This window comes from Cydia splendana, chromosome 7, assembly GCF_910591565.1.
Source record: "Cydia splendana chromosome 7, ilCydSple1.2, whole genome shotgun sequence".
Taxonomy (NCBI): Eukaryota; Metazoa; Arthropoda; class Insecta; order Lepidoptera; family Tortricidae; genus Cydia; species Cydia splendana.
Window position 1 is genome coordinate 19,873,430 of NC_085966.1, and position 24,023 is coordinate 19,897,452.

General features: G+C 38.0%; 1 protein-coding gene across 1 annotated transcript in view; it reads right to left on the reverse strand.

The window, feature by feature from the left end:
• The window catches only part of LOC134792385 (all trans-polyprenyl-diphosphate synthase PDSS1), an 82,781-nt gene that overhangs the window by 37,160 nt on the left and 21,598 nt on the right, over nt 1-24,023 (reverse strand). The window contains exons 2-3 of the mRNA XM_063763678.1: nt 13,939-14,133; nt 622-761 (exon numbers count right to left, since the gene is read on the reverse strand). Coding sequence (XP_063619748.1) covers nt 622-761; nt 13,939-14,133 — 335 coding nt within the window. The remainder of the gene's footprint in view (nt 1-621; nt 762-13,938; nt 14,134-24,023) is intronic.

A 24,023-nucleotide genomic window follows, 5' to 3' on the forward strand; every position in this document is an offset into this window, starting at 1 on the left:
ATTTTTTATGGGAGGGTAAAATTTTTTTCGTGATTTCGGGGTTGGTGCGATAGTAAACGTTGCTCAGTATATTCCCATAACCTCCCTGGCAACGGGAATGCACTTATTTTTTGTCCAACCTGTATACCATTGAAATTTAAAACAAATTTTTCAAACATTATCAAGTAAAATATCGGCTTCTTTGCTTTATCAGAAATGTTAAAATAGCGACGTACGCAACACTTTTCTGGAATGCCCCAGAGTTCCATATGCCGCAGTGGGATCAAGAGTGGCCTAGAAATGTTATAATAGCGTCACGTACGCGACACTTTTCTGGAATGCCCCAGAGTTCCATATGCCGCAGTGGGATCAAGAGTGGCCTAGAAATGTTATAATAGCGTCACGTACGCGACACTTTTCTGGAATGCCCCAGCGTTCCATATGCCGCAGTGGGATCAATCGTGGCCTAGAAATGTTAAAACAGCGTCACGTACGCGACACTTTTCTGGAATGCCCCAGAGTTCCATATGCCGCAGTGGGATCAAGAGTGGCCTAGAAATGTTATAATAGCGTCACGTACGCGACACTGTTCTGGAATGCCCCAGCGTTCCATATGCCGCAGTGGGATCAAGAGTGGCCTACCTGTTTTCACCATATACGTGGTAGTTGACGGCGCGCGCCATTAGGATCGCGACCATCGGCCTTAGCGCCTTGCCCTGTCCGTCAAAGTAGTATGTAGCTATGGTGTTCAGTTCGCTCTGGTTGGTGTTCCGTTCCAATTCCTGTAGAAAAAAAGGAAATAGGTATATAAAATATTATTTAAATTCATATTATTTTCGCTTTATTCATTTTAAGTGTCGGATTAGGTAGTTTATAATATGGATATAAAAGTAAAATATAAAAATACTGCCGGTGGTCAGGGCCGCAGAGAGAGGAACCGACGTACTATACGAGCTGTGTCAAAATAAATAAAGTCAATTAACTTGTACGTTTGTGATGTATTTAAGGTTTATATTATTTGCGAACTATTTCCTTTCTTAATAAGTACATTAAACACAATCGCAGACAAACTTAATACCTATCAAATTTCATCTAGTCAATTAATCATACAGACATCTATGTAAAGTGCAGTTTTCAGGGTTAAGCCCATACAACTACATCAATAAGTATAATTCGTCAAAACCAGTGTCAAAATGAAAATATAATCATTAATCAAGCATGTTTGATCAATCACCATTATCGTCCCCGACAGGCCAATTTAAACTTTAATGGATATGCAATACAAAAGTTTTCAAACTGAGATTGCAATCCCATTGAAAATATTCAACATAAAATTACAAGCCAAATAATGACATGATAATAATAATATTCCCATCACTCAACGACCATGATCTTTATGTTTTTAAGAGCCACTTGAGGCTTTCAATAGTTTCGCGCCTAAGCCATCACGGTAAAGAATAATAAATCGAAAACGTCTGAGGTGTGACCCTACCAATTATGAATAGTCTAACCATGAGTTCGATTTGACAGATTAACGGCCCGATTCGAACTTTAAGATACGTCAATTAATAGATCTAGCAACGATATGGATTAGATATGTCAGTGTCAAATGCAGTAAGAATAGACGCCTTAGTGCGCGTATTTTATGATAGTGCAAATGAGAGGTGTTTTTTACTAATATAAAATCAAAATCACAGCAGTACGATACCGGTTTCTCAGTGTAAAAAGTGACATTTCTTCAACCAAAACCTTCACTTTTGACACTGATCAGTATCGTACAGCTGTGACTAAGAACTAAAGACTAACGGCGCGATTCGGGAAATGAATTAGAAATTTACTTGATGAAATAGTAACGTTATGTGACGTTCCACGGAAAAAGGTACCTTATGGCGGTTGGCGCTTACGCTATTATTAACGCCGCTCCAATATTATTGCGTCCATAAGGTACCTTTTGCCTTAGAACGTCACATATCTTTACTATTTCATATCTAGTGGATCTTTAAATCATTTCCCGAATCGCGCCGTAAGATTGTTCGAATCGGCCCGTATGTAGGATCGCATTGTAAGTCGCTCATATGATCATATATGGTTATGCAATGTGCTACGGTGTCGTAGGCCTTGCTACGACAAAGCTACGATGTGTAAAACTTTATTCTACAGTGTAATAAATATAATAGTTCCTGCTACAGACAGAATAATTACAAAATGGGTAGGAAATTAAATTTCACTTTGATTGTATGTGTAAGATTCACGGACAAACGTTAAAATGTATTCCATTATAACATAATTTTCTAAGTTAGGAATGAAAATATTTACCAACATTTTAATTTTTATTTATTTTTAAGGTAAGATGTGGTCCGTGAGATTGTCGTGAACTCCATTAGTGCAAATTTCATATTTCCGTGAGGTTGTCGTGAACTCCATTAGTGCAATTTACATATTCAACAGTTCATTGGATTTAACAGTCATTTTGAATAATTATTGATCATTACCGCACAGCTTTGTACTATTGTTTACAGGCAGGTAATGTCACGAATCATACGTGAAAATATGTACCTGCGACAACGCATGAGTGAATAATGTTAATGAAATAAGTATTTTTAGACGACGATAGATCGACTCGAAAAGACTCCGTATTAACCTTTAATATGGCGCAAAATTGTGGATGTGCAACCAAGCCTCCTCGAAGTTCAATAATGATTCCGTTGTGGCAAAAAATGCAAATAGACGGTCAAATACAGGGTGATTCAGGAGACGTGAGCAGGACTAATACTGCGCATTTCGTAGATTATAAGCAACACTTTCGTATCAGTATTAGTGAGGTTAACGTTAATTTTCTAGTCACGTCGAAAAAAAAAGTTATTAATTTATTTACGACATGCGTGGTCACCCTAAAATTAGAATACTAAACTACCGATATTCTGTGTCAAATTGAATGTCACAACTGTCATCGCGGTCTGGTTACTTTTGAAAACTCGTATCTTACTCAAGTTTGACAGTTTATTTTCTTCGTAATCAAAAATTAAAGAGGTTTTATGCTTATTAATTAGGTCTTGTAGGGTGACCATGATTGTAGAGGATTAAATTTGCCCTCACCAAAAAGTTAAAAAATAGGAAAAAGTGTGGTTGTTTCCCCTAAATACGACGGTGATCGATCAATTATCAGTTACTGAGTGTGCAGGATTAGTTCTGCTCACGTCTCATGAATCACCCTGTATAAAGCGCCTTCTGTGTCCCGTTGCCAGCTTATACGAAAACTTGTTCACTAAAGAGCAGCCGATGCAACGGAGCCACGCCGTTTTGTCGACTAAATAGTGTTTAGTTTTAAGTTTATAAAATACATATGTATGTTAGTCTGTAAGGTATTTGTAATATGGGCCTTGTTGCCTGAATTAAATTTCTAAATAAATAAATAAAGATAGGCGCTTTTATTCTTAAGTAATAAGCTGCTAGAGTAGCACAACTATGATGTCTCCTACTACATTTAATGATTCAACAGCCGATGTGAGAAACGTAATAAAGTTTTCATAGGTTTTTAATTAGCTAAGTAAGATATTAGTAAAGGTCGTTGTGTCCATTAGTGCCTCACGATTTTTTTCGCACTGCATCCTAATTTGATTTTGAATAATCGTATATTAAGTGAAGTGCCTATTTATAAAGAGGTAAGTGTAGTGCAATGAGGCCAATGAGTGCTCGAAGACGATGTTTATTCCTGAAACTTAATATTAGCTTAATGTAAATTATTACAGGAACTGAAATGAGCGATCACGCTATATCAGTAGCTATTATCATAATATATTAATCAAGTATGCAAGCGGCCAAGCGTGACCGCGTATTGCACGCTGCGTCTAGTGAGTTCAGATCTATGATCATGTCGCAAATCGCAATTTGATGCAACCAGACGCAAGTGACATCTCCCGACCTTGCCAACGGAGATTGCGAGAACCCACTAAATCTGTATTGTACATGCATACCAATTTTATTGTGTTTAACCACCGTGGAAGGTTATGGGAGCAACAAATTTAAATTACATCTAAATGTGCATTGTATTAGGTTAAACGACGCGAGCTACGGCTATAAGAATATAATAGAATGCTTGCGCAATTCAATTGCTTTAAATATTGCTGGTAGCAGTAACTTTGAGACTACAGTTTAGTTTTTTTTTTCGATATATTGGTACGGAACTTCACATCAGACTTATTGCTATCGAATATACAGGTTGGCCAAAAAATAAGTGCATTCCCGTTGCCAGGGAGGTTTTGGGATTTTACTGACAAACTTTTAGTATGGGACCAACAACGAAATCGCGAAAAAAAATTTACCCGCCCATATAAAATGGACCAGCCAAAATGTAGGTATGAAACAGCCAAATTATTTTGCGCGATTTCATTGAATTTCAAATCAAACATTAAATAAGACAGAAAACTGACACAATGACCAAGTCTAAAGGTGGCCACTGACGAGCCTTCCAACAGTCCAAATAGCGTGTCTGCAATCCAAAATCGGTCCGTGAATGTCAAAAACTTACAATGTTTAATATTAGGATGCCGTCCATTTGGATGAATCCATCGTAACAGCATCCATTTGGAAGGCTCGTCAGTGGCCTGCTTTAGTCCCGCGGACACATCATACAATATCCCCCATTAATCAGGAATCGTATAGTACCTATTAGGGCCACTTGCGCCATCCAGGGTTAAGTTACTAACTCAAGGTTAATCGGTTAAACCCGAAGTTAAACAGTACGAGTACAATTTAACCCCGTGTTAACGGTTAACTTCGAGTTAGTGGTTAACCCTGGATGGTGCAAGTAACCCTTAGGAATCTCATCTCATCATCATCATATATTTGAGAGCAAGACTCGAATCTTGTTGGTGGAGCAATTTCCATGTTTAGCGGTCTTGTCTTCTCTTTGAGCTTGATACGACACGACGTTGTGTTTTTCCTTTATTTGTTTCATGTACGCTCTCCTTGGTCTTCCCCTCTTCCTCTTTTATCTCGATAAAGGTAGATAATCTTCACAATACAGAAATATTGTTTCCTATTGTGGAGTATATTTACAGGCCTATTCGGATTTCGAGATAATCACAAGATCTTGAGACGATTTAAAGATCAACTAGATCTACATTAGATATCGACTAGATGTGACTTGGATATCTAAATCATAACTTGTCGAAATCGTTCAAGAGGACCTCCAGAATCGCGGAAACGTCAAATTTGACATAGCTATCTTACAAATATCTTTAAATTATCCGTATCGTAACTTGTTGAAGTCTAGAAGAAATCTAATTCATTTTCCGAATCGAGCCTTTAATCAGCATAATCTGCCGTGCCCATCGGTCATTTAAATATTAAATAACAAATATATATTCAAGGTCAATATGAAACGCGAACTGTGCCTTTGCCTAATATGCAGCCGAGAAGCTCTGGGCGTATTCCCATTGGTCGAAGGCAAACGAGTAAAATTTTCGGGTGGCATTGTAAAGCAACCTTGAGTCGTTAACCATATAACTACATAGGTTACACTAAAAGTTTTTGAATGAGCAAATTTTGGAGAGCAGTAGGGCTACCGCCAATACCGAAAATCGTCAATTGCGGGCATTTTTCTCTGTCACTCTAATTACGCCTTCATTGGAGTAAAAGAGTAAGATCCCCGCAATTGACGAATTTCGGTTTTGGCGGTAGCCCCTCAGGTACCTATGCATTTCAAATATCAAATGTGTATTGATTGATATTTGAGAATAAAACTTTATATCCGAGTATTTTTAACGTACACTCTTAAGAACGACGTGCTAAAGCTAACAATGAAGTTATCCATACAACATACAACAATGTTTGAATTAATATGTTCGCGTAAGAATCTTTTTGTCCTTATACTTCCGCATAATCCCCATACAACTGCGATAAAAAAGTGCATTTGACAAAACCGGTCAAGTGCGAGTAGGACTCGCGTTCCAAGGGTCCCGTACATTACCCAATTTTTAACAAGGTATTTTTAGGGTTCCGTAGACAAATGGCAAAAAACGGAACCCTTGTGGATTCGTCATGTCTGTCTGTCTGTCTGTCCGTGTATGTCACAGCCACTTTTTTCAGAAACTATAAGAACTATACTGTTGAAACTTGGTAAGTAGATGTATTCTGTGAACCGCATTAAGATTTTCACACAAAAATAGAAAAAAAACAATACAGTTTGGGGGTTCCCCATACTAAGAACTGAAACTAAATTTTTTTTTTCATTACGGATCAAAAACTAAGTAATTAAATCCAACTCACGCTTGACTGCACATTTCTAATAGGTTTTCCTGTGTTAAGAACTATTTTGTGTATTTATTTTTTTTCCAAAATTTTAGCCCCAGTAGTTTCGAAGATAATGGGGGGGGGGGGGGGGGAATAGTCGGACAAAGAGACAGACGCATGAGTGATCCTTAGGGTTCCGTTTTGGAGGAACGGAACCCTAAAAGCGGACTGCGAGCTTTCGGAAATAGTATGGAACCACCATATGGAAAATTGTGGTATGTGTGAAAAAGTTTAACCTTTATTTATTTAGTAGGTATACTTAGTTTAACCTTACCTTTATTTGTCTCGCCTGCGGTTAGAATCACGACCATGGGTTGCTTCGCATAATTAACATTTCAAATATAAAATTTTGTAAGAAAGGCCTGACGATTGACCACACGGCCAAAGTATTTGGGTTTATGTGTGCGGCGTAGTTAAGAAAATTGCTAGTCCCGTGACTAAAGGAAATTAATCGCTCTAAAGGTCTAAAGGGTTATATTGTTTAATTGCTATGTGATTATTGATTGTCGTTGGAAAGTTTCCAAAACTGCGAAATTATCACATTGGAAAATTTCGGAAAGTTCTCATACTTTTGTATGGGGATCGAATTTTCCGTTCCCAAAATGAAACTTTCCTTAGGGCTTGTGCACAAATCACGCGAGGTTCGATAGGGGGAGGGGGGTCACGAAAAAATCACGATAGATCACGTTGGGGGAGGGGGGTATAAGGAAACCTCACGTGTATTTTTCTACAGTGAACGAAACTAAGAAAAAAAAACCTACCACATGAGTAGATACTTTTTCTCGGTTTCGTTAAACATAAATCTTCACTGCACTGTTAAAATAGCGAGTCTATTTAAAGAAAATAGAAAAATAAACAAGATTTTCTATATACAATACTATTTATCTTAAAATTAGGTCGAGTGAAAAAAATTCATAAAAATACACGTGAGGTTGTGTGGGGGGAGGGGGGTAGCCAAAAACCTCACCAAATATCACCAAGGGGTAGGGGGGTCAAAAAGTAGCCGAAAACACCTCGCGTGATTTGTGCGCAACCCCTTAACACCTTGGTGGACACTAGACGCCTATACAAGCGTCATCCCATTGTTCTTTCTAATTGTGTCTGGCTGGCGTAGTGTCTAGCATAGTGTTAATTTCCTATGAAAAAAAAATGAAACTAATTACTTGCAATAATAATAATAGTGCAAAATAACAAATCATTTACACTTTTACTTAAAGTAGCTCGAGACAGACACTAAAGGTAACTGAGGTTATCTTATATACGAGTAAACTACATTTAATTACTATCGTATGCAACATTCAGATACTCGTAACAATCATAATGTCTAAATTTCATGCATCATTGTTTTGGGCCACGTGTATAAAGAGTTTATTTAAAACCAAAAGGAATTAGAAACCTTTACCCCAAAAAAGTAAAAAAATAAAATAAAAGTATACTTAGTTATAATCGCATCACTATTTCAATTATGTATAACACTCACATCAGTTTTCAATCAGCTATATCTGTTAATAAATTTGGCCATTTCTATTGACCTTGAACACATATAGAACTAGTATTACACGCGCTATGACGTTTGTGTGACAGCGAAGATGTAAATGGCAACAAATTAAATTATGGTACATGTACATTAAACGCCATGCGATAGTTTAATTGAAAAATATTGACCGTTTATACAGGGTGTGGCCTGTAATATGAGCAAATAATTAAAACATAGATTGTACTCCTCAAACGGTGAGACTTTTGTTCAACAACTTTAAAAAAGTATGAAGTATTTAGACTCCCTATTTTTCATGCAAAATCAATATTATCTTCAATGGACGCCATCGCGACATCATATCATTGTGATTGACGTTGCTTGTCAGTGATATTGCGAATAAAATTCGCAATACATTGCGTCTTAGAATAAACTTTAAAGTGTATTAAAAATCAAACCACAAGTTATTTTTAAAAGTTGCTGAACAAATGTTGGTCAGTATGAGGAGTACAGCCTACAGTTTAATTTTTTGCTCGTATTACAGGCCACACCCGGTATAGGAAAACACGCGTTGAAGCATTTCTATAGGCATAAGTATCTTGGGTAGTATCAGTAAACAAGTAACAACATATACCTATCAAAGCATTCAATGTCAACGAATAGTGCTCTTGGTATATCTTATACTAGAATAACACGTACACTCTAATCGAAACACTAACCTTCTGGAAAAACCGGCCAAGTGCGAGTCGGACTCGTGTACGAAGAGTTCCGTACCATTACGCCAAAAACGGCAAAAAATCACGTTTGTACTTAAATAATTATTTTAATTTGTTTTTAGTATTTGTTGATATCACGGTTCATGAGATACAGCCTGGTGACAGACAGACGGACGGACGGACAGACAGACAGCCGAGTCTTAGTAATAGGGTCCCGTTTTTAGGGACCGTTTTTATGGAACGGAACCCTAAATCCGTTACCGTACCGTTGATGTTTGCATAACTGAAGAAAACTAGTCATTGTGGCAATATTGTAAATAAAGGTCATTTTTATTATCACATTTGTCTATCTTCTTCTAAGAAGTAAGTTACGTACAATGATCCAGCAACTCTACAAACCTTGTAATAATACCTACTACTTTTTTTTAATCCTAAATTATTAGTTTCGCTCTAGACTCTTAATGTTAATCATAACCAGTGATCGTACATTTTCCAGCATTTTTGGTGCAGCAGAGTAGTGTTAACGGAATTGGTATAGATAATTTCAACTGAAATGGTAAATTAAGGTTAATATTAACGTAATTAACGCTAATTAATCATTAGGGTTGAAATTATTTATACCAATTCCGTTAACACCACTCCGCTGCACCAAATCGATTCGCGTGGTGTTAACGGAATTGGTATAGATAATTTCAACTGAAATGGTAAATTAAGGTTAATATCAACGTAATAAACGCTAATTAATGATTAGAGTTGAAATTATTTATACCAATTCCGTTAACAACACTTCGTGCACCAAAAACGTTGGAAAATGTACGATCCCTGATCATAACTAGGTAGCCCTAGGATATTTTTAAGAAGTTTAAGTGTGTTCATTTTATATTTCGCAAATGCTTTAGCTTTTAAATTAGGTAGAAAATTGTTAAATTCCTATTAAACAATATAATTATCTTATATTACCATTCTTTTAGAAACGAGGCTTTCTTAAAATAAATAAAGCATAGGTAATTTACTACCTTATTGCATATATATAATACAACGACGTTAACTAAAACAATTTCAATAACAGGATGAGTTAAGTAATTTCTCAGGGCGTCGACATTGATTCCACAATACCAGTAGGTACTTTTACTATCCACTTGTGGCGTGAAAATAAATAACTGGTATCCTAGCAAAGTAGGAAACGCCTAGAAACGCCGCCCGGTTTCTGACGGGTTTTCCAAACGGAAAGTAGGTAAGCGAGGCTCTTTAGATGTCCAATTGCTAACTTGTACCGATTGTTTAGGATTAGAAATATCATACGTTATCCGTCGTACGATTCATAACATAACAGCACTTTTCACTTAATCTTCAAGTGTTTTATGAGAAGCCTACCCTACCTGCCTAACCCAATAGTGTTATCTGTGAATTAGTCACTAGGCCCGATTTACACATTGAACATTGATTATTGTTTTAAGTGCATGTGTCCATACATTTCGTCACTACTTAAAAAAACTCGTATCTTATTCTGTCAATAAAAATAAAAATGTGGTAACCATTGTATGGGATGCATACGGAGTTACTGTGTTTCAACTTTGAGTAGCAGTGTGAGATACGAGATTTTTTCAAAGTAGTGACGATTTGAATTACCTATAGAATTAGATCACATCCCACACAGACAAGACATTAAAATTACTTCTTATTTAGATGTATTTGTTTCTCTTTACTTCTAACAGTAACTGGCATTCAGAGAGCATTGCACAAACAATTCATGGCATGTCAAAGAACTTGTGTTCTGATTCCAAAAGTTCACCTCATGTAAACAAACATATCTTTACTTCTAACTATTCTTCGATAGATATGATTAGCTAGGTCGCACAATAAAACGTTTGTATTGCAAATTAATTGGTTAAAATAGTACATCACGATATAGGGAAACTTGGCAACTGTTGACACATTTAATATACATAATTTGCATATCCATTACGTGTGCAAATTTTTAAGAACTATGAACAAATAAGGCAATAAGTGAGACCGCAAAGCAAAGATACGTTAGGTTAGGTAGTCGAGTCAGTGCATACACACGCGATAGGTCACGGAGCTACCGTGCACAGACATGTTTAGCTTCTATCGGCCCATCATACAATAAAAACCGGGCAAGTGCGATTCGGACTCCCGCACGAAGGGTTCCGTACCACAATGCAAAAATAAAATCGGCAAAAAAAAAAAGGTCACCCATCCAAGTACTGACCCCGCCCGACGTTGCTTAACTTCGGTCAAAAATCACGTTTGTTGTATGGGAGCCCCACTTAAATCTTTATTTTATTCTGTTTTTAGTATTGGTTGTTATAGCGGCAACAGAAATACATCATCTGTGAAAATTTCAACTGTCTAGCTATCACGGTTCGTGAGATACAGCCTGGTGACAGACAGACGGACGGACGGACAGCGGAGCCTTAGTAATAGGGTCCCGTTTTACCCTTTGGGTACGGAACCCTAAAAATTAGCAGACTAATTTGAATCAACGGTATTAGAAAATATAATTGAATTTGATTCGTTTTAAAATTGAACGAATCAAAACAAAAACAACTCTGATCCAATTAATAATGACTAAAATTTCATTGAAGGTAATTTATACTAGAATTAGGACAGTGGGAGTCCCACTGTGGGACGCTAAAAGCTATAAAGACGCCGCATTTACTTTCTGAGTGAAGTTTGTGACGTCACTATGGTATGTAATATGAAAAACATGACCCAGTCTTTGTTATTGCAACTGGATGCTTGCTGTTTTTAGCAAATGTAATTTTTCTTTGATATTATAAAATTAAAATCAAAATTCTTACAGAAATGTCAAGTTCATCTTCAAGCTACCTAAGGTCCCAGCCAATACTTTTGAGGTCGTCCTATACAATGTAATGTATCGCTGTATGCAGCGTACGGTGTCAACTGTCGACCAAGGCCTAAGGTCAATGAAAATATTTATAACATAAGAGGGAAAACCAATAGTATACATTTCCCGCCATACTTAAAAGGAACTGCAATATACGGGCCCATTATTCAAATTGCTGGGCCATACTGAAAGAACTACTTAAATATATGTCTATTCTACGCACGTGTGTCAGGTCATACTCAATCATATTGTAAGTAGGTACTTCGTAAACCAAAATAATTATCAGTGATGCGCGAATTGCACAATCCACGCCCGCGCTAACGCGTCGTGACTTTGACACACTTGCCGATCAATGGACAACGCTCGCCACGATCAAACTTTTTAATTGTGTTATGAAAATATGAAGTGATAAGTGTGCTTTTGTTGTGATCGAAAAGGCATTGACAGTGTTTATAAAATAACTGTACAGTCGGCATACGAAAACCGTTTGTTCGGGGAATGAGTTTGTGCTTCGGTGGGTGCATGTATGACGGGGGTCGAGGGCGGGTGACATTTCGCTTCCTCGCGCCCGTATCTGAACTACGCACAGGTGTCTACTACGCATGTGGCAAGATAATTTTGGGGGGATTAGTGATGACTCTTAGCCGGTTTGAAAAATCAATCCAGACATGTAATCTAGTTCGAATATGAAAATCGTAGGTTTTGAGCCTACGCAAAAGGGAGAGTATGCGATACAGTTCTGTTGGATGTGTGGCACAGGGGTTTGGGAGCGAGATACTGTAAATTCGGATACCGCTCCAGGGTGCATATTAAGCTACTTTAATTGACTTCCAAAAGAGGTTCTATATAAACGATAGTACATGTTATTTGTGATAAAAAACTAGCTAACGAAAAGGTTTGCGAATATTCACCTTTAAAGTGTCAAAGTTTACACAGTAAATGTCATGGCCGTTCATGGTAAATTGTTAAGCCAATAGGAAAACATTTTCGCATGGGCGTTATACTCCGAATTAGCAGCTTGAGAACATTAAACAATGAATCTCAAAATGATATTGTTTGCTAAACGTCATCTAACACTTACAAATTTAGTCGTCTACTTAACAAGATACGGATATGGAGTACAATCGGCTTATTAATGTAAAAAAAATACACTTTTTGATACGAGAACGGGTACTGTTGGTTCTTTTATTCGCATAAAGGCCAATTGAGAAGAACAAGATAAAAAGATTAAAAAGCATGACGAAAACTGCTTTCGTAAGGCAATCTCAAGGTCATTGGCGTAAAGTTATGTGCGCAACGAAATAGTATAGGCACGAGACTAAATCCCTTTATGTGTGTGTGAAGAATATCAAGTAGTTTTTGAACTAATGACAGACAAAGAGGAGCTGTAAACCAAAAAAACGCATTTAACCGATTTCCAAAATCGAAATGATCCCATAACTGCGCCGTGAACAAGGTTTCGTACGAAGCACTAATAAAAAGGCGTCGTAAAGACGAAAGTCAGAATCATTGCCTATCATAAAACCGGAACATTATAAAAGGATTTCGATGTTAGGTAAAGTATAACAATAAATGTAACGGATTTTATAATGTGTTTATATATTTTTTGTAATGTTTTGTAAGTGTTTTTATATTTTACTTTTAGACTCACATTGTAAAATCCTAACCTAAGACCCTAGTTGAATAAAGGAATGTAACGGATGTATGACTGAAAGTAATATTTAAGTGATTTAATGTAATAAAATTATTATTGCCAAGCACAAGCCTAATTTACAACTAAATATTCTTTGAAATTAATAGTCTTTATAAGATGAATTAATAATCAGTTAAAATAAAAATAATGCTCGATCCATTTTTACTGCACTTTGAAACTGGCTTTGATGATTGATCAAACGTTGTAAATACTTAGCACATTTTTCAGATCAGATAATACGAGCATTTTGAGCCTTGTAAGTTCATGTATTTTCCACGTCAAGCGCGATCATCACTTTTAGATCCCCCTCACACTTTGCGTTTAGCTAATATTCACAGATTTGCACAGGCTTTGTTTCCACATGCCTGGAAACTTACGAAACGTCAACAAACTCGTATTGCGGTGAAGATACTAACTCTGTAACCATTGGATATTGCTGGTATTCACCGATGATATATCCTCGTATGGTTAAGATCGTATACCAGAAGGCGATAGTCGATCCTAATACTTATATATACCTGTAGTGTAGGTGTGATCTGTAGGCTGGAGGCGGCCTAGGAGCACCTCCTTATGAAACGTCTACAGTTCTCTGCTAAATTCCTTTCAAAGTGGAGCTTACAGCAGTGGGGAGACACTCCTGACTTCGGCCAAACTCGACTCCGTTCGGCTCAGCATTGCTCCGAGCTAATATTAGGGTTGACACAACTTGACGTCCGTTTGCGTGCACGACCACAGATAACAGATAAGATAATTACTTGAATTTTGACAACCCTAAATAGTCAAAAGGGATAGTGCAATAAGTTAGAAAGGGATATCATGATTCGACCCTGAATCGCTGTCAAACTTCGGTTTTGTAGGAAGTGTCCTTTCTGTACGGTAGTACTGTTATTTATTATGTGCTGGTGGTACTCACCGATCGTATGTCCTCGTATATGCCGTTAAGGTCGTCCTCCAGCAAGCGGTAGGGGTCGACGATCTGTGTGCCGTAGTCGGGCAGTGAGCCTGTGGATGTGCTTTGCAAGCTGGAGGCGAGGCGGCGCGCCACGCCGGCCACGCTTGGGGCGCTCGCGCCCGCCGAGCCGCACGCCGGCCCGCATGTGGTCACGCGCTGTAACAATTAGAATATCATAAGTATTATTGTTACCGGATTACAGGATGCATTATTTAATAATATGCTAAGATTGCAAAAGTAGGGGAACACACCCAACCTTCGTAATGTGCGGTGGTGCTTCTGCGGTGGGACCAGCAGGTAGACTCTACCTGCAGGACGTCAAAACTAACGAGCTGATTCTGACGAACGAGGACAGATTCGTTTTTGTGACCGGTTCTAGCCTACTACATTGTTAAAAAAAACATTCCAATGAGGACATATATTTTATTAAAACTTATCGACTAGCAACTAGTTAACAGCTGTTAGAGCAAATTGGATACCTTCAAGCATCTTGAGAACTATTAAAAGCATAATTGTTATTACGAAGTTTTATCATAATAATGTTTCCTTAGCTTTCCCTCTCTATTATTCTTTACTCTTATGCCTATTACAAAATGAGCTTACGTGTGTACTGGCAGATAAAAGATCACTAAAACGTCACGACTACGGTATTTATGACGTCGGACTGTTACGCGCAAATAATGCATACAAAGTTTTCAAACAATTTCGTGACAGCAAAACACCTTTCAATCGCTGTAAAACGAAACGCGGTAGCTAAATTAGCATCAAAATAGACTATGTTCTCAAATTCTAGTTGTAAGCTCAAAGAAGCACATTATGTTTTAATGAGCTACATAAATTAGAAGAAAGAACCGTAGGCATATGTTTAGTCAAACTAAGTGGGTATAGCTTGGACTCATCCCGCTCTGAATGGATTCGTTTTCAAATGCTACTTGTGTTTCTGTTAAGTTATTGTATTAAATGCAAATTTATTTCACAATTAGACGAATTTAGTTTAAAGGGATTACCGGATCGGACGATATCAGCCTGCATGTCAGTTATTCGCCACTGTTACCTTTTGCTTTACGATTAACTGACAGGCTGATATCGTCCGGCGAACTGGTAATCTGTGGGCCCCTTAACATCAAATTTCTATCTAAGACAGTAAAATATTTGTGATATACATTCGGTTGCCAATTAATAATGTGGCCGAGAAATACTATAGGTATTCGTAAAAGGCAAAGTTTTCCACTTGAACTTGCGACTACTTCAAAATCGTACTTGAAACATAAACGACAAGAACAGAAGTATGTCAAAAGCAACAATCTTGTTCAATGTCAAGGTGTGAAAAAGCGTTTATTTTCTGCGCGATTATATTATAATTTATAAAATCACGAGAGAAAGGAACTAGAGCTAAAATGAATTTTGAATATCGGATGACAGCATGTAAATAGTGAAGTACCAATAACAACCGCAACAACCAATACGGTAGCAAAGTTTAGTAGCGAAGGGTGCGGCGAGTGCCCTTACCTATGCGGCGGCGGCAGTGACCGCGATACGCATTTCGCAATGCATTTATGCAACTGCAGGTGAGTGCAGCCGATGGGCCCCGACCGGGCGTTGCAAAACCGACGCACGTATGCACGCATGCCGCTCAAAGCGTAAACAAGCTTGTAGGGAACGAGAAAAATCAATTACAGCGCAATAGTGCAAACTATACGTCATAGTGCTAATGTCACAGAATATCACTAAAAATTATAATCTAAATGTGAATGTTACTTTATACGTTTGGTTCTCAACTACATTTACTAAATCTTCTGGTTAGTTTAAAACCTAGATTATGAGCGATCCAAACATGTGTTATACAGGAGGTTTTGTTTCACGAGTAGGTACGCAAACAGTTGTTCGTAACGTGTCTAACAGGCCTATTCGGATTACGAGATAATCTTGAGACGATTTAGAGATCAACTAGATCTACATTAGATATCGACTAGATGTGACTTGGATATCTAAGTCATAACTTGTCGAAATCGTTCAAGAGGACCTCCAGAATCGCGGAAACGTCAAATTTGACATATCTATCTTACAAATATCTTTAAATTATCCGTATCGTAACTTGTTGAAGTCTAGTAGAAATCTAATTCATTTTCCGAATCGAGCCGTAAAGCAAGCGTATTCATGTATAATTGTATATGATATGAGCCAGCCTACTTATGTAACACGGCGCGTTGTAGGTCTTGCGATTATTACAATTTCAGTGATGCAGCTTCAGTGGTCACCACAGCAGGGGCCCGTTTCTCAAAAGCTTGTAACTTGTAATACAAGTGGAAGTCCCTTTCTAACAAAAGCTGTCAAAAAGTGACATCCGCTTGTATTACAAGTTACAAGCTTTTGAGAAACGGGCCCCTGTGCCCTGTTTATCAAAAGCTTGTAACTTGTAATTCTAGAAACGGGCCCCTGTGCCCTGTTTATCAAAAGCTTGTAACTTGTAATTCTAGAAACGGGCCCCTGTGCCCTGTTTATCAAAAGCTTGTAACTTGTAATTCTAGAAACGGGCCCCTGTGCCCTGTTTATCAAAAGCTTGTAACTTGTAATACAAGTGTAAGTTCCTTTCTAACAAAAGCTGTCAAAAAGTGACATCGCTTGTATTACAAGTTACAAGCTTTTGAGAAACGGGCCCCTGGTCTAATATCTACTGCTCTTGTTTGCGTCATTGATCTTTAAAAGTTCTACGGTATCATACAGAAACCCCATTCAACGAACAAGCGCATATAATTACACTGTTCGGTACTGTAGTGTAGATACAACCTTTGCCGGCCATTTTAAATTAATTAGTTCGTTTATTGTGGGTGGCGCAACCCGTTCTATACAACATGTCTACTATAACGACTTCACCTCAGCAAAAATACTATTTACACGATAATAAGTTCTTATATTCACTGCATTTGGTATTGCCATTTTATTGGCATAGTTCTACTAAATAGGTATGCAAAGCTGTGACTAACAGATATATTCCAATGATGTAATATGATATAATTATTATTGCCTTGGCCTTCGTAAAATTGTTACATAGTGATAACAGTCGCTCCACCGACAAGAGCACAGCTCTTAAATATAAAGAAGAAGAAGAAGAAGAAGAAGAAGAAGAAGATAACAATCGCATGTTATAGTCACTGCAACAGGAATTCCCTTATAAGACATTTTAGTGCAAAAGGTCTAATAATGGATAATTGAATGACCATAATGAAATACGATAATTATTCCATGTTACAGGAATGCCCTCTTATTATGGTTATGTTACTTATGTTAGTTAAATAGTTCTAATAATCCACAAATAAGTAACCGTGAAACGCGTGCAAACTTATTGAAATATTCACTAACAAAAATCATGTCAGTACAAACAGTAACATATTTGTACAAACCTGAAGACTACATTATTTATATGTAAACCGAATATTATTTATTTTATAGACTCAGCATATTAATGATTTTATATTTGTCAGAATTGAGATTTGAAGGTGGCAATCAACCCATGGGGAGTCAAGGAACACTTCAAATTTCATGGTGACTCCGTATGGCCCGGTCTGAATCCACCGAGGTCAGTGTTGACAATGATAGTAAGCTGTCAATGTCATAAAATGTTAATGTAGTAATAATTTTTAGTACTAACTAGCAATAAGTATAAGAACCGTCCGTTACGTGGTCTACGCCATGGTATAATAATATACTCCGCCTGGTACTCCATTCCGAGATTCGCGTATGACCTAACTGACACGCGCCTACGTCATCATGCTGTTTACAGGTTCTCAAACTTTGAAATGTGAGAGAATTTTAACCAACGGTGAAAATTATTTTAACGGCATTAATTTTAAGTTATTTATGTAGAAACATAGTAAAATAAAACAAATCTAATGTATTAAATTAAACTTTATTTATCTATACAAGACAAACGTTTAAAAAACTAATTCACAGTTACACATTAATTACCAAGCTTACGACGTGAAAAGTTTGGAAAACACTGCGACTGCTGACACTGAGCGAGAAGGAAATAACAATTAACACGCGTTCGACAAGGATGACGGTCAGGGCATGAAGTTATCTAGATCCGAATTGTCAAATGTCCACAGCGCTATCCTGTGTTGCCAGTAGTATAAACAGAATTACCCGAAAGTCTGAAATTTCTTTCGTGAATCGGAAGATATTGCTAACGAGTAATTAAAAATGACGTGTTATTGTAAAATTTAAGCTAAAATACATATAAATGAAAATTATAAAGAAATATTTTAACTTATTAACCATAGGTATAATGTACCCATGTAACATGTTATGTTGAAATAAAGTGGCAATGTTATTGTGACGTAATCGCGTGTCACTCTGGGAATGGAAGACCATGTTTTATTAGACCATGGTCTACGCGGCACCGTGACGGTGCACGATGCACGGTGCACGGTGCACGCAGCTGTCCTCACGCGATAGCCTGGACCGGTCGTCCTTGATTGCAATGTGGTTCATTTCATACTTCATAGTAATCGGTTTGTTACGATCGATTACTTATGGTTCATAGATAGCCTAGGTGCACTTTGGGGCTGTCCATAAATTACGTCATCGATTTTTGACCCCCCCCCCCCCCCCTAAAATCATCCAAAAATCATGCTTCGAATGACCCCGTTTCCTCCTACGTCATGCTACCATCATCCGATGTCCAGAACCCCCCCCCCCCCTAATTTGAAATGACGTAATTTATTAGACGAAATTTATTTATTAAACCACACAGCGAATAAATTAAATTGAATACCTATGATAGACTTTTGAAACTGATGGGATTCGAACAAGATTGTACATATTTCTACAGCAATCGCAAATGAAAATTTAGGGAGAACTTTAATTGTAAAAACTTTGTTTCAGACTTTTTTCATAACCTTATCTATAGATCAATATCTGCCATAATATCTTACAAATTACTAGTACCTATTGAAATATGTAGTACAATTTGCAAAATGTCACAAAAGTAAAAGGTATTAAATTAAAAGGCATCCTTATTGAAAATCAGTGCAAAAGATACACATGTGGCAATGTTTGTCTAATATGTATTTGGCAGAAAAGATATTTGACGGAATTATTAACACTGCTATGATTCTTATTACCTACAATTTCAATTATGTCATACAGCAATTCTGATGACGAGGCCGAAGGTCAACTTCAGGGGGCCTCGCCAAAATGATAATGAAAAAAAATGTACCGTGATGACTGATGACATCTACGAAATGCTACGAAAGCTACGAAATGTCAACGAAAAGTCACGAGACTATTTCCATGCACTATTTAAGTTTCGGTTATTGTTTTCTATCAACGATTGTCATCTTGGCTACCACAATTGCGTAAAGTGTGTAATACTAATAATAAGACAACTTAAATTCATTACATTTTGTTTCATATAAAGATCCGCTTATCCCAATGAGCCCTAGTTACCGCTTTGAGTGTAAAGATCAGAAGCCAGTCGCGTTCAGGGAAATAGTAATAAGCGAACGATAGGCTCATTTAGGTTACAACTAGAGCTCCCGATACACGTGTTACACGCTGACACGGGTACCCGTGTTCTTAAGCCCGCCGGGCTTAAGAACCCGAACTACACGAACCCGCCCGGATTCGGCAACGTTTACACGGGTACCCGTGTACACGGGTACACGGATACACGAAATAACGGATCTTATTTACCCGCCGGTTCGACCCTTCACTCTCGTGTAGCGGAGATTCGTGCTATGAAGACATACGATTGAATATGTGGAAGGTTAGGAAGATTCGATTACCTACTTTGCAGTTTTACTGGATTGATTTGTAATGTCAATAATAGGTAGGTAAGTACAATTTGTTTCAATAATCATAAGATTAAAATTAACAATATCTCAGTAACCGTTGACTTCATTGTTGGTATTTCAGTTTCTTCATTGATGTAGTTTTTTGATAATTAAAGTAAACCTAAATACCACCACCACCATGTTACCATTTGTTGGGACGTCAGTCTTTCCGTGACCACAGCTGGTGCAACTCAGCTGAAACGTCGGAATTAAAGGTAAAAACAATGAAATTATATCGCGGTAGACCCGTTTGTGTAATTATGTGTACAAAACGCGAGAGTTTAAAGTGTTATATAAACCTAAATGATTATTTAATACAAAAGTAGATAGTTATGCTTACTGAAACCAGAGTTGGGCATTATTCGAATCATTTTTAATCTAAATAATTATGGTGAGATTAATATTCGCGAATAAACCATTCGTTTAGAATTTCGAATAAGAAATGAATTATTCGAATAAATTACACGAAGGATTTTTGTAATACACACTCAGATGGCAAATCTGAATAGGTATGCAACTGCAGCGTATTTTAGAGCCAAGGAAAATTTTGGGAAAGGCCCCAACTGACCGTCGCCATCCATGGTGGGGACTGGGGACAAATGGGAATTGTTTATATGCAGCGCCTATTCCCATTTGTTCCCGGCCGGGACAAGTGAGAATACATCCGATATTTGTGTAAAATATTATTATGTAGGGTCTACCCATATGTTCCCCGCGGAGATAAATGGGAATTCACCCATTATTGGTAATTATTAGTAATATGGGAATACACCAATAATGGGTGCATTATTGGTGTATTCCCATTTGTCTCCAATTCACGTGACCTACGCCATGCACGAGGCGGGGACAAATGGGAATGTTTATATGAATTTTGGTGTTCCCATTTGTCCCCGATATTGGCGTTGCCATTTGTCCCCACCTCAAAAGATTTCTATGCAGCGTCTTTCCCCATAAGTTTCTCGCGGGAACAAATGGGAATACACTCTTTATTGGTGTATTCCTATTTGTTCCTGCCCTACGTGACCGCCGCCATACGTGAGGCGGAGACAAATGGGTACGATTTATATGCAGCACCTATTCCATCAGTTCCCGACGTAGACAAATGGGAATACATCCGAAAATTGTGTTCCCAATTATCCCCACCCCAATAAGGTGGGGAAAAATGGAAAATATTTTTATGCAGGGTCTTCACATATGTTCCCCGCGGAGACAAATGGGAATTCACCCATTATTGGTAATGATGGGTGCATTATTGGTGTATTCCCATTTGTCCCCGATTCACGTGACCTACGCCATACATGAGGCGGGGACAAATGGGAATGTTTTATATGAGTTTTGGTGTTCCCATTTGTCCCCGATATTGGTGTTCCCATTTGGTGCCGATACAAAAGATTTCTATGCAGCGTCTTTTCCCAAATGTCTCTCGCGGCGTGGACAAATAGGAATTCTTCCGAAAATGGTGTGTTCCCATTTGTCCCCACACCAATAAGGAGGGTACAGATGGGAAATATTTATATGCAAATCCTATCACTTCTGTACCCGGCGGGGACAAATGGGAATACATCCGGCAATGGTGTGTTCCCTTTTGTCCTTACAAAAATAAGGTGGGAACAAATGGGAAATATTTATATGCGGCTTCTTTTCCTATATGTTCCCCGCGGGGACAAATGGGCATACACCCATTATTGGTTATAATGGGTGCATTATTGATGTAATCCCATTTGTCCCCTATCCACGTGACCTACGCCATACATGAGGGACAAATGGAAATGTTTTATATGCAGCGCCTATTCCCATCTGTTCCCGGCGGGGAACAATAAGATAATGGTGTGTTCCTATTTGTCCCTGCTTCAATGAAGTCGGGACATATGGGAAAGATTGTTTGTCTTTTCCCACATGTTCCCGAAGGGGACAAACGGGAATACCCCCATTATTGGTGTATTTCCAGTTGTTCTCGCCCCACGTGACCGCCAATACAGGCGTAGGCGTATTCCCAGTTTCCACACCTCAAATCAACCAACCAGATAAACCGATAGAAAACATTTTCTTTTTACTATTGGGATATAAAACAGCTAAATAGTTATTTTGTAAGCTAACTATTCGACAATATTATTCGCAAATAATTTATTCGTGGGCTATTTTATTCGCCGAATAAATTATTCGCGAATGAATTGAACACGAATGATCATTCGAAAAAATTATTCGTCATTCGCGAATGATTTGGTAATTCTCATTCGTAATTCGTCATTCAAATGAATTTTGCCCATCTCTGACTGAAACTACCACGAACGGAATATGTTATATTTTCCTTTAACAAAATCGCATTTTGCTCACTGTTAGCAAAGTACCCTTGTTCGAGCTGCTGAGGTGAAAAATAAATTAAATTGGTACAACACATATCAATCACATTGAACATCCATATATACATTACTACAATCTCCGCTACACGCCAAGGACGGGTTAGGCCCGCGTGTATTTAAGGTCCGTTTCGCCGTGTACACGGATACACGGGTACCCGGATACACGGATCTTAATTACACGTGTGCACGACTACACGTGTAGAACGGGTCAGAAAACCGTGTACGTGTAGTTCGGAAACGGGTACCGAACACGTGTACACGAAACCCGGACACGACCGCGAGCCCTAGTTACAACTAGGGTTTGCAATCCGGATCCGAAATGTATGAAATTATCCGGATCTGGATCCGGATCCGCGGATATTCCCATACATTTCGGATCCGTCGTGCAAACCCTAGTTACAACCGGAAAAGTGGGAAAGAGGAAAAGAATCGCTGATGAGTAATTGGCAACAGACAGCAAAAAACCTGGTTATTTTTTTTTATTCGCAAATTAGGTACAGGTGAACCATAAGCAAACTTATACAAAAGAATCTAATAACATTAACACTGAACCTTGACAAGACAAATAAAAATATTAATTCCCAATTACGTAACGACAACACCATACGAGCTGTGAAAATTTGCACTTCGCTGTCTAAACTTTACAGTATTTATTTATTATTAGTGCATAATTTTACAGTTCACCGTTGTCTATGCAAAACCGACAAATAGAGCGTGTCTATGTTATTATGCAAATACCATGTGTTTGAATGCGCACATCACCTTTCATTTACACCATAGTCTAATAAAACATGGTCTTCCATTCCCAGAGTGACACGGGCCTACGTCACAACAACATGGCCTCTATATATAGCGCTATCGCATATTATCATATAGCGCTGTCGCATGATGACGTAGGCCCGTGTCAGTTAGGTGACCTAGAAAAGACGGGAATGGAGTACCAGGCGGAGTATATTATTATACCATGATTTACACGACGAACAGTCAGCAATAGTAGTTGCTAAGGGTAAGGTGTTCAAAATGAACTGAACACGACTTTATTGCCAAGAGAATAAGAGCGCGTGTAGATAATTTGGAACACCTCACCCGCTTTAACTTCTGCTGCTGGCTGAACGTACGCAATTACTTCCAAATCATCAGTTCGCGGAGGGTTTCAAGGGTTTGAAACCCACGCACGAAACGCTCTGTTAAATTATTAACGATGCCATGCCACACGTGTACATTATTCTGCATAATCGATCAGAATACGTTGAAAGTACAGTGAGCATGACTGGTAGGGTTTTTTGTTGTAATAAACTACAATTTTGATAAACTTGATATTTGATGAAACTTACTAGTTCTTACTACTTATGACGTTAGCGTCTATCCCGGCCTTGGAAAAAAAACTGGTACATTAGTTCGATCCCTATACGCAAAGGTTAGTGTAGGCAAGTTAAAAGCAACGGTTAGAAATCACATAACAAGAAATACCAATACCAAAGCGATAGGTAGGTACCTATGGATGGTCACAAGTATAAGTATATTTAACAAAATGGTTTTAAATAGAAGACGAGACTACAGAAGTTTCGTTATTTTGGGCAAGTTACATGTAGATTTATGACATAACGTCGCAAATGTACTACATTACACATTATTTCTCTTACATAAAACCTAACGCGTTTTCGACGCGTCTGACTGTGCGTAAAATTATCAACGTGTTGATAAAATCGTAAAAGATTATTCTAATTGATAAGTACTAATTCTCCCGAAGCAGAGTGTACTGACGTGCTGTGTTCCATAATAAAATTCGCGTAACACAGTGAAACCAGCGGGTTACGCGCAGTTATCCAACTAAATACGAAATCATAAGCCA